We start from the raw sequence: 14267 nt of genomic DNA on the forward strand, positions 1-14267 counted from the left end.
CTTTTTCAGCGGCCTTGGTTCTGGAAGCATCTTTCTCATTCATTTTTCCCATAGGGACTTTTAAAGAGTCTTTGTAAAAGACCAAACCAAAGACCATCAACGAGGTTAATCACAACATTACAAACTGATTTGAAGCAAAAACAGTTGAAAACAGGACAAACAGACAAAATCTACAAGAAAAAATTACAATCCCATGAAGCATTGCAAATGATTGAATCGAATTAAAAACAATGGATAAATATAAAACTATTGATATAAAGATGTTAATTATATACATATAGAAACAACATATTTTATGTGTACTAAAAAATGTGCATATACTGTATATGGAAATATTTGAGAAGTTTGAGAGTGTGGGGATGTTGACTCATTCGCTGTACTTCATGGGAGTGGGCAGGCACTAAAGAGTTCTCTTGGGTGCGATGTTTAGGCCCTGTCCCAAATGGCACACTTCATATGCACTTACAGTGTTGTGGACTTACAATGGTCACCGTTAAGTCCACAAGACTACAAGGGTGTCCTATTTGTCATTTTAGGTTTCAGAAGGGTGCTCGCAAGCGCCTCTTTGTGGTCGATATGTGCCCTCGATCCACACTCCACAGCAGACTTCTACCAGACAGTCAAAGCGGCATTACATCAAGAAAGTGCATACTTGTAGGAAGATTGCGAGGGCTTAGAGTTCCATTTGGGACAGGGCCTTTGAGTCTTGTTTCGATTCTCTGATTGGTGGAGATTTCTTTGCAGAATCATGGGTAATGTAGTTTTCACCAGGAATTTCACTGTTAAACAAAATTAGTTGAAGTAATGTGGTCTAGTGGCTTCAACAATTAGTGGCTTATGTCATTGATTAACAACCACATAGCCTCATAGGTCTGTCTTTAAAGGGGTGTATGAGTTATTATTAAAAATCAATTCCCCTATGTATAAAATTAATGGTATTTTTACTTCCAGAACCCGTTTTTTGCACTCTCCATGTGAATCTCCATGTGCTTCCAACTTATGAGGCTCTATTTCAGTAGATACCCAGAAGGCAGTAGACAGTGGGGCCGCTCACTAGGTTTTAAAACAGCTAATAAGTTTCTCTTACTACTCCTATAAGAAAAAAATCTATTTTCTGCTTACCTCTCCTGATGCTGCGGCGCAGTTTACCACAGAGGGCGTCGATTCGCGGCGCCTCGGCATTCTCATCCAGAGCTCCAGGGCTCTGCTCAGGGGAGGATGGACTTTGTCCATGGCTAAGGTCCAAAGGGGGCTTGTTGTTGTTGTTGGATGGTGGGGGTGAAATGGTGGGGTTGGCTGAGGTTGGACTGCTGGCTGCAGATGATGAGGTCGTGGACAGATCCAGGATGCCTACTTTTGAGCTGATAGGGGAATTAAGAGAGAGTTTCCTGGTGCGAACTGGAGAGGAAGTACGGGAGGGGATGGAGAGAGGTGGAGGAGATGAGAACTTGCGACACAGTCTGGGGGATTTGTCATTTACGTGGTCTCCACTGCGGTTGTTCTGGTTGGTGGCGAAGAAAAGCTCCAGGGATCTGAGTTGTGGAAACAACATTGAAAGATGGGGAATAAATGGCAGAGCAACACTGGCACATGCTCCATACTTGCATACTCCAAGTACACTTAACATTCTTGTGTGTTGGATGCATTTAACGTGTGGAAACACATGAGGAGCATCAGTTGTTGAGGCATGCCTCCTCTGCAGCTTTCAGAGTTTGAGAACAACAGGTAAACATTGCAAGATGTGAAATCTGCAATGGATGATAGCAATTGTGCAAGGGCAGAATCCGGTATTTATTAAAATCAAATAATAGTAACTTCAAAAAAAAGAAAAGGAGGATAAAGACAAACACTCCCAAAAATACAGACAAACAGAGTGGAAAATGTGAGGAGATAAACCAGAAAAATGGACAGGGATGAAAGTGAATTGGTAACAGAGAGATGGGTTTGTTACTTTGACTGATCCAGTGCTATCTTCCTGATCTTCAGGCTGTAGTCTGGGCAGATGGATGTAATGGACAAGCGGTCAAATGAGTGATACTGGACCCTGTGTGACAGCAAAGTGAGTGGGGGGATGAGGAGCATCAGAGACAACACATTAAACGTCACATCACTCACAAAGACACCCTCTGACCGCAAACATCTTCACATGAGATACACATGCTGTGTTTGCCTTCTGCACAAGAATACTAAACATTCAACGGCAATTGAGGAGGAATTGCTGAGCACTTTCTGGGCTGCTTCTTAGGTACAGGTTACTAAAAGTGCACCAGTTTAACTTGGCAGAATAGAAAACATTTTTCCATTATAAAGGACATTCAACCTGAGCACAGATGTATGCAGAGATAAATGCACTACTCAGTCTCACTCACAGAAGTGTATTAGACACGTGCACCATGTATGTTTCATATATTTCAATCAAAAACTGCTGTGTGACGCAATGTAATTACAGCCAGTTAGAAGACATTTCATAGTTATGTGGAGCAGGACCAATGAGATCTCTTTGTGGGCCGGGCTACCCAGCATGATGCAGCAGAATTAGAAACTAATTCAATCAGTTATTGACCAAATTTTCTGTTGATCACTGTGGTTAGGACAAAATTTAGATTTACATTGAAGGACACAGGTTAGGATAGTTTTTGTGTAGATTGTGAAATAGATTATAATATGCAGCACCCTGCACTAGATTTGATTTTTAAAGCCCATATAAAAGTAAAAAGCATTTTGACTATTTAACTGTCTGTTTTTGCACTAATTTTAAAATCATTTTGGTGTCTGGTGTCAAGAAAGATATGAGTGTCTTTGATTTAAACTTCAGTAGTAAAAATGTTATTAGAGTTGGTTGGTTTGTCAGTTTGAACTTTCCGTTTCAATAAATCGATTCAAAACCCAACTGATTCAATAATTTGTTTCAATGCGATATTTTTTATAAATTATATATATATATATATATATATATATATATATATAATTATATTTCAGACTATTTCAGATAAAAATTGAGATATATATTGGATATCGAAACAAAAGGCTGTAAAATATAGACATCATTTTTGACTTTTAACCCCTTTGAGAGCTCCATTACCTGACTGGTATGGATGTAAAAGGCTTTTTGTAGATGTCAGCCAGTTTCTCCATGACCACGGTGGCAGTGGTGAAGATCCGGTAGGTGTGCAGGAACGTGTTGAGGAAGTCTATGGAGAGGAAGCGCAGGTCGGTCAGCCTCTCCAGCAGCCTCTCCACGCTGGCGTAGCGGATCTGAGGAACCTTGCAGGAGTTGAGCGTCTTACTGAAGCAAATGTCAACATCATCTTTATGGAGACGCGCATCGGATCTAATGAGGAGCACAACCAAAGCATCTTTACGGTCTGCATGCTATACATTTATGTTGATGGTGACTGGAGATTTGAAAAACTAGTGGAGATCATTGCTATTGTTTGCATCTAAATATGTTAGCTAACTAGTCCAAATGTAACCTAGATTTGTAGACTAACAATAAAAATAATAATAATATACATTATTTGTTTTCTACTGTTTAATGGACAATTTTTAGAAGCTTTACGCTAATCCACAAGTAGAATATTAAAATGATTTAAAATATCAAATAAATATTTCATATCTGTATATTTATTTAATTCAAAAGGACAACTACAAAAAACGAGTTTTTTTTTTTTTTTTTTTTTTTTGCTTAAGGCCCTTTTTGCTCATTGGACAGTTGTACTGAAATGCCGCATCCTTCCTGGACTGGTAGTGCCAACATATTTTCCAGCACAGAGGGAAATTTGTCCCGGTTGCTTGCTCTCTGTCAATGTTTAGCTTGGACAGATGTGTTTGCACAAATGTTGAGGGCCGGCGCAGGGCTTCAGTGCATGTTCACCGTGCCTCCAAAACAAGCTGTTAGCAAGATGCTGTTCTCAGCTAACTGATTTGCTAAGTTTGAAGGGCTAAAATTGGTATTTTTGGTAAACTGAAATGTTATTTTTAGTCATTTGATCTTTTACTAGATGAAATCAAAATCATTTGTATGTGTACATGCGGTATTACTGGCCCAAAAATTATGAACATGTAGTGGAAGTGCTTCTATACAATACACTGACCCATGGCAATTAAGACACACATTGTTTCTTTATAAACACAAATCTGACTTACTTAATCATGTGCGGCACTGTGACTTTTGAGTTCTCCTCAAACACGCTGGTCATCAGGCCGTTACAGCGGATGTTATCGATGCACTACATCCCAAAGAGCAGAAATTTAAATGAAGAGAGGGATCAAAACAAGGAACAGAGTACAGGGAACAACACAATTAATCTAGTCATTAAACACATGGACATAATGTAATTTCTTTGTGTATATAAGAGACTGGGGGGTTCAAGGACAAGGTTCTTGTGGGTTCATCAGTAAGCCATGTTCTGACCACTTCTGCATAGCCATTATCAATTTTAGTTTTTAAAGGCTACAGGGGATTTATATGGTTCAGAGCAATTGCAGAAACTATAACTATTGAACTATTGAAACTATTGCAGAAACAGTGCAGCTCTGTCAAATTGGTGCATGTCTTCGGTAAAATACAGGTTTGTACATTTTATTTTATCTATGAATTTGTTATTGTGCTGTATATTTTTTAATTTTATGCAAAGCAACATAAGGCGTGATGCGAGTCACCTAAACAAGTGTCGCATCGGTCTTTTCGTGTGATGGAAACGCCTGATGCTTGCATAAAATTTTATGATTTTATTCAAAAATATACAGAATATAAATATTTAGGATGTTAAAATATGTTCTCAGAATTGTACACTGATTATTTATGGACAGTTAATGGAGTCAGTCACAGCATATTTTGGCTATGAGTGTAACACAGGGCAGCGGTCTGAAGTTAGCAGTTCCCCCGTCGAACGCGAGCCATCTCCGGCATGAGATCCAGTGCCGTTACAGTGGAAACGGGACAACAGAGACTGGTCGATTACACTTGAATTAGTTCTAAATGTTTAATTTTTACTTCTAATATTTGTTAAATGAGCTTAAATGTAGGCAATATGTATTAAAAAAATATATATAAAATATGCTATACTGTAAAATCTAATTGGAAAAAAGGAATTATTATGCAAACCAGTGGTTGTGTGGTGTATTGTAAAAAAGTTGAGGGGATTTAAGTTAATCTGTAAACATTAATTCATGTATGAAGTAAAAAAAAAAAAAAAAGAAAAAGAAAGAAAAAAAGCTATATTATAGTAAAAACAAATCAACCCATTATGCTGGGTTAAATCAACCTATTATGCTGGGTTAAATAAACAACCCAATTTGCTGGGTAAAATTAACCCAACTGTGCTCTGTCCTATATTTACCCAGCTCTTGGGTTGTTTTTAACCCAGTGTTTTTCAGAGTGTTTGTATGCCCTTAATCAACAAGAGAGTTGAGAGAGACAACATCGTAGTTGGATATGGGGAATGAAGCATGCTAGATTTGAACCTGCATCTACAACACATGAATTAACAACCGTGCAACAGCACTGTCCAAGTTTATCAGTGAGCATATACAGAATAATGATAATATATACACTTCTGTTCAAAAGTTTGTATTAGGTTGTAATATTTTCTTTATAGAAGCTGAAAATTCAGGAATAAATTACATTTTAAAATATATTGAAATAGAAAAATGTTATACTTTAAATTGTAATAATATTTAACTGATTTTAATCAAATAAATGCAGGCTTGGTAAGCATAAGGGACTCCTTGCAAAAATCTCACCAGCCCCAAACGTTTGAACAGTAGTGTAACCCTTGAAATAACCATCAGCAATTCACTGTAAATGCAGAAAAGGAGCTGTTGATTACAAGTGGCTCCCTCTCACCTGGCTGATGTCGCTGGTCCAGGCCGCTTTCTCCTGACGGGAGGGCGCCAGCAGCACCACAGTAAAGGCAGGAGCATCTGAGGGCTCTACCACAATCTTAAAGTCCAGGTGACCAAACACCTGCCCTGAATTCTTCGCTAAAAAAAAAAAGAAGAAGACGAAGAAGGTTAAAAATGAACACGAATCATGCTCAAAATCCTAACTATCAGTCCTGTGGGATCACTCATAATAACAATGGCAATACAAACTAATTGAACTGAAGGGATCTCTTCTTAGAAACATGATAGTGATGGAGATGTTTTATAAATAAGCTCTTAGGAAGAATATAAAGGAGTCATGAGAGGGTCATTGTGATGCAGTTTTGAATTAGCCCTTGGGTCTCTTTCTATACCCTCAAATGGATAATCAATTCATGACAATTATCATCTCTGCCCATTTGACATTTAAACAGCAGGCAGTTTTGACTCTTTTCTGACCTGTTCATAACAGTTAATTAACCAGGACTATATGAATAATGGCCAATATATAGCTAATGATGCATGTCTCCAATCATCTATGCTGATGTGTTTGAAAATTGTGCATGAAAGAAACAGTCTCACCATCCTCATCATTGGCGTCAGGCTCTTCGATTAGAGTGCACTCAATCAGGGACAACACACCACCTTGCTGCCAGAGTCAAACCATTAGGATGAGAGGTTAATCACAAAGAGAGAATTTCCTGATATTGATGGTTTATTAGAATGATGGGTTTGTAATGGATCTGAATGTACAAAGACATTCCAAATGTGTTTTCCAAAAGCCTGTGTATTGCTTGCTTATAAATCTCATTTTGCTTTGGTGATCACCAAATAATTATTATAACTGGTAATTATTTAACTGGCTAACAGTTAAATAATGTTGTTGAAAATGAGAAATTGACTTGATATTAGTTTGATGTGTTTTACAACTAGAGTGTAATTTGTGTTTTAAAAGAGTTACACACATATGAGGGTTATGAGGAAGTTCCGTTCAGAAATTGTGCCTGAGGATTGACCCAGTCAATTAAAAAAGCACAAATGCACTTCACACATTCTGTGTGTTATGCAATAATATGCGCATGGGGTGTAGGGACTGAACAAAATGAACAGGGGAAGCTCAAACTTCATCACACATGATTAACCTTTTGACATAATTACAGTTATCAAATATTTGCTTCTGGGTTTCTAAGTTATTGATCATCAGGGGTTAGTTTCATAATCACTATGTCTTACCTGCCTTATCAATACATAAAAGGGGTTTTGGGGTTTTCTTTGTTGTTTTTTTAGAGTGACTGGTGTGCATTAAATGTAATTTTCTCTTTGGTTGATTTGTCGCAGTACTCTGTGTGCATGTGCGTACCTTGAGCAGGTGAAGTTTGCCTCCCGAGCTGCGTGTGCAGATAAGGAAGTGCTTGGTGAAGAGGAAGCACTGTCTCTCTCCTTCTTTTTTGAGTGAGAGAGAGCCTAGTCGCACCTTACTGAGCTTCCCTCTCTCCACTGAAGGCAACTGGATCAAAGAGCCTGAGAGAAAGACAGCAAGAAAGAGAAATGGAAAATGTGAAAAAGAGTGACAAGTCGAGTTGAGTCAACAGAGTCACAGCAGCACGCCAGAACAAATGATAAATGAAGATCAAAGACACTGAACAAAAGACTACAAGAAGAAAAGGGAAACATGTCAGATTTTCAATCAGGACATGGAGTGAAAAAAAACATAAGATTCAGATCTCATAAGCCACAGTCCAGGAAATCCATACTGTCACTTCAGTCTGGTTTATTCTTAGTTTGGTGACAGAGCCCTGACACTCCTATCATCTTTGTGTAGGTGTGCAGTCTCATGTTCGCTCGAGCCGTACGCTCTTTCATCCATGTGTGGTGTTGTATGTTCGGAGCGTGGTGTTCAGATCCTGGCACTTCTGTCTAGATTGGTTTCAGACTGGTGTCGGGGTTCGGACATTCATGCTTCATGTTTTGTCTCTTGTTGTGAGCGCACGGGTTGAGTGTTCATTCACTCACTGTGCGCTCTGTCTCGTGTTTTTATAGAGCGCCTGTTTTAGGTTTTCATTGGCCAGGCGTTCTTGTGTTATATGTAGCACTCGGTTTGTGGCGTTTATGCTATCATGTTGTCCCATTCTGCGTAGCTTTCATGTGTGTCGTGTTTTGTGTAAGCACATGGCTTTGCTTTATTTTGTTTGTTTCTATGTGCCATGTGCTCTGATGTCTATTCTCTTAACTCTGCCCTTCTTATTACCTGATTATTGGTTTAATTGCCCCACCTGCTCTCCCTCGTTAGGGTTTCCTTCCCTATTTATTGTCCCTGTGTGCTTAGTGCTGTGCCAGATCATCGTCATACTGTATGTACCTGCTCCCGGCTGTGTCCTACCAAGTCCTGCTGCCAGTCCAGCTTTCCCCCGATTGATTGATTGATTGATTAATTGATTGATTGATTGATTGATTGATTGATTCATTCATAAAAGGTCGTACCTGGCTCATCACTTACCTCAAATCTGACTTAAACATTTTAAATTAAAAATCACAACTGAATCTATTTACTTTATTAAATGGGCGTTATCACACATTACACACATTACAACATTTAAATATTTTTTTACTAATTTATTAAAATATGAACAATAAAATATGATTAAAATTTCCGGTGTAAAAGAAACTTGTTAATCATATTTTATTCATATTTTAATCCCCAATCCAAAAATCCCCCCCCATAACTGTATTATTATTATTATTATTATTGACAAATAAACAATAAATTAATACATATTAGTTATATGAACGTGAAAGGATATCATTTAAATTAATTATAATTAAAACAGGTTCAAAATGACCATTTTAATGTTTCCCCCTAGCATTTATATTTTTTTAAGATATCCTAATAAATTTTTATTTATTTATTTATTTATTTAATTATTGCTTATATGAAAGCTCGTAGGTTAACATTTCAAGAGGACAAAAACATCTTTGCTGTAGCCACATTTTAAATGCTGGAGGGATTGCAGATTTCCAAAGAAAAAACAAGAATTGTCCTTTTATTGTGAAAAGGAATCAGTTCTTCATTATTGCTATTTTCTTTTTTTTTTTTTTTCATTTGTACTATCAACTATCAATGCATGCATGAATGATTTTTTATTATATCACTGTATGTGGGCAGAGACGAATCAAACAGTCAAATCAATGGTCACTGGCTTATTTCGCTGGAAAATCAACAACTCACATTGACTTAAGTTAGCTTTGTCACTGCAGATTGCTGTATGTATGAATGACCTTTTAAAAAAGATGTCTATTGTTTATGCTGTGCCTTTAAGAAACACCTTGTTGAATGTAAAAAAGGGAAACTTATTACATACCAGATGTAAGTTTTCTGCCCAATATAGTGTTTAACTCCACCATCGTTCAATAATGGCCTTTTTGCAAACCATGTATAAGCTTTATGCCGAACATCACATGAACAAACAGGAAAACAGGTCTCATTGCATTCGCTTGTTGTAGAAAGTGTTAACAGCTGTATGAACTGACAATGATATCTATGGACTTTTAAGGTAATCGGCTAACATAGTTATTTATATTTATTGTTGGCATATTTTAATATCTGAATGTACGTGAGAAAAAACTTTAAGATATCAATCTGAATATATAATGGGCATTAGTTATGCTTATCTTTGGTAGCTCCTTTGAAGGCATCTTGAGTAAAACAGCTCAAGAAGCACATACAAAAGAGCTGAACTGGAAGCAATGTAACCTGTTTTACAGACGGAAGTTGCTGACGGGCATCAGGATACCAAATGATTTAAGCTGATGAGATATAGACTGGACAGAAAGAATAAGCGTACTTCTTAAATAATAAACTTAAGCCACTCTTTCATAATGTGGGGATCCTGCAAAAAGAATGCAATACGGAAGTAAAATGCATTCTGAATGATATTTCATATTGTCTTGAGCTGAAGTCATAATAATGATAAATCCTCTCACACTGGCTCATGGGGCTTTGGGTTTTAAAAATATGAGATGAACCAAATGAAATGTCAACAACAGAAATTGCTTCCCCTGTCACTCATTCTACAAAAGAACATGAACTATGAACTATCATTGTGTGTAATGATGTCATTTCCTATTCCACACATTCCGTGCAGAGACCCCTCCAAGTACTCGTTATTCCTGGTTTTCCTCTTCTCTGTTACAGCGCCGGATTCTAATACATTATAAAACACCCGACTGAAACACATCAAATACTCTGTCAATCCTGGAGACAATACTGTCCAATTCTGAAACCATGAATTATTCAGAGGCAGAGGGGATCAAACCAAAGCTGTCACTGTCACTCAGGTGCTGCTTCTGCTTAAAGCAGCGTGTCAGGCAGGTGGCAGCTCGAGGTGTTGACACAACTCACCTTGTCTCACAAACGTCTGGCTGGTGTCAAGAAGGATGTCACAGCCCTCCACGATCATGCGCTCAATAGCCAGGTTCTTACGGATGTTTTCTGTGTCACTTACTTCATCGTGCATCACCCTGGAACAATGTGAACATGACACTTGTGTCACAAATGAAAATGTGAGAAAAACACCATATTACTTTTTGCCACTTTGATAAAAACGTTCTCTGACAAAGCTGTAAATGAACATGTCAGGATATAAGAAGCACTAGTGTAAGTGTAACGTATTTACAACCACTACATAATGCCAAGTTTAAAAAAAACGGTCAGTGGGGAATTCACTAAGCTAAAGTACAAGTGCAAGCACTGTCTGCATTGTTTTGACATATTATTCACTAAAATAATTCAAATGTAAATCAAATACAATGTAATTGTGATTTAAAATTTCATGTACTCTATGACAAATTTGTGATTACAAAAAGGAATTCTGATGATCATCGACTGTTGCCATGATCAATATGTTGTATTTTCACTGAATTTCCATTTACCACATGCTTTTGTACAGCCGAATAAGCACAGTGTTATTTGCAGCAGGCAAATTGTGCTGTTTTGTGAATAGGGCGAAATTTTTAAAATTTACATAGAAAGAGGCGTGTTTGTACTGAGAAAAATTACTTAAAGGGTTACTTCACCCAAAAATGAAAATTCTGTAATTTATTACTCACCCTCATGTCACCCGTAAGACCTTCGTTCATCTTCGGAACACAAATTAGGTTATTTTTCATAAAATCCGATGGCTCAGTGAGGCCTCCATTGCCAGCAAGAGAATTAACACTTTCAATGCCTAGAAAGCTATTAAAGACGTATTTAAAACAGTTCATGTGACTACAGTGGTTCAACCACTGCTGCTTTACAAATCTTTTGTTTCGAATCATTGGTTTGGTGCACGCATCAAACTGCCAAAGTCACGCCCCCCAGTGGTGAACCATTGAAATTTCGAAACACTTATGACGTAACGAAGCCTCATTTACTGAAATCATGTGACTTTGGCAGTTTGATACGCGCTCTGAACCACTGATTCAAAACAAAAGATTCGTAAAGCTTCATGAAGATATTGTTGAATAAAGTCGTTATTTTGTTTTTTGGAGCACAAAAAGTATTCTCGTCGCTTCGTAACATTAAGGTTGAACCACTGTAGTCACATGAACTGTTTTAAATACGTCTTTAGTAGGTGTCTGGGCATTGAAAGTGTTAATTGTCTTGCTGTCAATGCAGGCCTCACTGAGCCATCGGATTTTATGAAAAATATCTTAATTTGTGGCCCGAAGATGAACGAAGGTCTAAGGGGAGTGGAACGACATGAGGGTGAGTAATTAATGACAGAATTTACATTTTTGGGTGAACTAACCCTTTATTACTATTGGCACAATGCTAATTCGCAGCATTAAACATATAGTTCATCCAAAAATGAAAATTCTGTCATTATTTACTCACCATCATGTCGTTCCAAATTTTTTTCATACAATAGAAATCAATGGTAACCAAAACTGTTTGGTTAACGACATTCTCCAAAATATCTTATTTTGTGTTCTGCAGAAAAAGTCATATGGGTTTGGAATGACATTAAGGTGAGTAAATGATGAAAGAATTTTCATATTTGGGTGAACTATTTCTTTAAATGCATGGTTACACAGGTTTGTGGGTGGTTAGTGAAAAAGACAAAGGTTTTCTGCACTCAAATGCAATGTTTTTAGTGAATTCGCCTCAGGGTGCTTTTCTCACCTGGAGAGTTCCTCCAATTTGGACTTGGCAAATTCTAGACTTTTCCTTTCCACATGCTCATGAGGTGTATGAGCCAGTAGCTCATGGAGTGTGATGATATAACGAGGGATCTGTCAATCAATCGTATAAAGAGAGAAACACTGTAAAGAGTGAAAGTGTACAAAGAAAGTGAGAGAATTTTCGCCCACAGAATGTCGCTCCATCAATCAACCAAGTTTTAAACATCCTTCGCTCCATATACAGTATGTTCGCTACTTACATATTGGGGCTAATTTGATAATGCTTTCATCCAAGAGTCTAGTATTTCAAGTACTTTGTTTAATTCTACAGATTTTACCCCAAAATTACCCAAAAAAAGTCTACAGATTCTGTCAGGAAACTGATTGCCTCGAATGGTTGAGGAATTGAGATACATCAGGCTTCTACAAGTGATAAATGAGGCTTTTCATGAGTGAGTTTGAAGAGTTCGCTCAAATGGTTTATGGAAAACAAATATCTTGTTTGTAGAAACACAAGCAGGCAATTCCCAGTGGCAGTTCAAATTAATTGAACAAATCAAGCTCTTCAGTGATCAGGCTAGAATTAAATAAGACACTAATGAGAGTGCGAGAGCAATACCTGAAACATGGGGTATGTGAGAAACGTTTCCAGCATCCTCCCCTCACACGCAGCGTTTGATTCATACTGCTTCAGGAGTTTGTCAAAGTCCCGGTTCTGCTTACAGTTGGCCAGAACCTGAAGACTGTATTGGTGGTTCCTCACAAACTCCTGATAGATGTTGAGCATTGGCAGCAAGATATCAAAGAGATCCGCTAAAAGGAGAAAACAAAGTCAAAGTCATTAAAAATGGATTCTTTTATTCACAGCAGCGCTTGAAAATGCTTATCTGGGGTTTAGGATGTTGGCGGGTTTTTTGTCTGGCTACCATTGTTGCAGATGTGTGCGTGTCTGTATACGGTGAGATAGGAGAAAATCAGGCGTCACTGACGGGTTTGATTGAGATGCTGTGCGTCAGCGGAAACGGCTTGTCCTTGATGTTAGTGTCACCCTGCAATGTGCTGTCTTTGTTGGTGGGGTGTTCTGAATAGCTGCTTCTGAGTGCGGTAATTAGCTTTCTGAGAGATAAAACGTAACCATCATGACATACCTAGAACCAGTGTAGGCCAGTTTGCTATCCTTGCCTTCAGTCCTTGATGGAATATTTCATGCAGAAACATGATTGTCTCACTGAGGACAAAAAAAAGAGTATATCAATACAACAGCCCATTCAAAATGATAAGTTAAAGTGACAGTTCACTCAAAAATGAAAAAAAAAAAAAAAAAAAAAAATGTTGTCATCACTTACCCTCAAGCTGTTCCAAACCTGTATGAGTTTCTTTCTTCTGTTGAACTCAAAAGAAGTTATTTTGAAGAATGTTGGTGTAGCCATTGACTTCTATAGTATTTTTTTTTCCTACTATGGGAGTCAATGGCTACGTCAACTTCTTCAAAATATATTCTTTTGTGTTCAACACAAGAAAAATACTCATACAGGTTTGGAACAACATGAGGGTGAGTAAATGATGACAAAATTTTTATTTTGGGGTGAACTATCCCTTTAATTATCACACAAAGGCAAATAAAAATAAAAAACATTTCTCACCTGTAAGCACAATGTTGTTTTTTGGTTGCATTTAGGTTAAAATGCAGTACAACATTTTTAAAACATTTGAAGGATGTGTCAACACCGAGGCTCTATTTTATACATATTTTAACCCAAGCTCATTGGAAAATGTGTCTGTGGCGTTAATAATGCAAAATGATATTACATTGCTTCTTGCATGTTTTGCTATACTTTCAAAGTGAAATATCCGGTGAGTGTCACTAAAAGCGTGTTCAGTTTTATCCATATCAGGATGAATGTGAATCTGGCAACATTTTATTACATTAGTTGTTGTATATCATGGCAGTTCAGAAATTAAATGTCCGGTGAGTAGTTACGTTCGAAAATAACATACCACCTACACTAAACCTTCCCCTAAACCTAACTAATAGTGTTAACAAAAGCCAACATGAGATAAAAACACATTTTCTAAAGAAACCATACCATCTTAGCTTACTTTCCCAAGTCTTTGAACTCTTTTATCGTGACTTGAGTTTCTCTGGATTCGTACAAATGTTCTGCATCGCAAGTGCAATGTTTACTACATCAGAAAAGTCATACATATGGAGCTGGTTATGTGATGCAAAGATCCTTCGC

The 14267-nt window shown here is 37.5% G+C and overlaps 1 protein-coding gene across 9 annotated transcripts in view; it reads right to left on the reverse strand.

The window, feature by feature from the left end:
* The window catches only part of rasgrf2b (Ras protein-specific guanine nucleotide-releasing factor 2b), a 66493-nt gene that overhangs the window by 20064 nt on the left and 32162 nt on the right, over positions 1-14267 (reverse strand). For 7 of the 9 annotated variants that reach the window (XM_051895385.1, XM_051895386.1, XM_051895382.1 and 4 more), the window contains exons 6-16: positions 13176-13255; positions 12647-12840; positions 12029-12138; positions 10265-10383; positions 7226-7386; positions 6448-6514; positions 5849-5985; positions 4147-4229; positions 3083-3331; positions 1952-2044; positions 1123-1532 (exon numbers count right to left, since the gene is read on the reverse strand). In XM_051895385.1, coding sequence (XP_051751345.1) covers positions 1123-1532; positions 1952-2044; positions 3083-3331; positions 4147-4229; positions 5849-5985; positions 6448-6514; positions 7226-7386; positions 10265-10383; positions 12029-12138; positions 12647-12840; positions 13176-13255 — 1703 coding nt within the window. The remainder of the gene's footprint in view (positions 1-1122; positions 1533-1951; positions 2045-3082; positions 3332-4146; positions 4230-5848; positions 5986-6447; positions 6515-7225; positions 7387-10264; positions 10384-12028; positions 12139-12646; positions 12841-13175; positions 13256-14267) is intronic. The other 2 variants (XM_051895381.1, XM_051895384.1) reach the window with 2 other exon arrangements.

Source organism: Ctenopharyngodon idella, chromosome 5 (assembly GCF_019924925.1).
Source record: "Ctenopharyngodon idella isolate HZGC_01 chromosome 5, HZGC01, whole genome shotgun sequence".
Taxonomy (NCBI): Eukaryota; Metazoa; Chordata; class Actinopteri; order Cypriniformes; family Xenocyprididae; genus Ctenopharyngodon; species Ctenopharyngodon idella.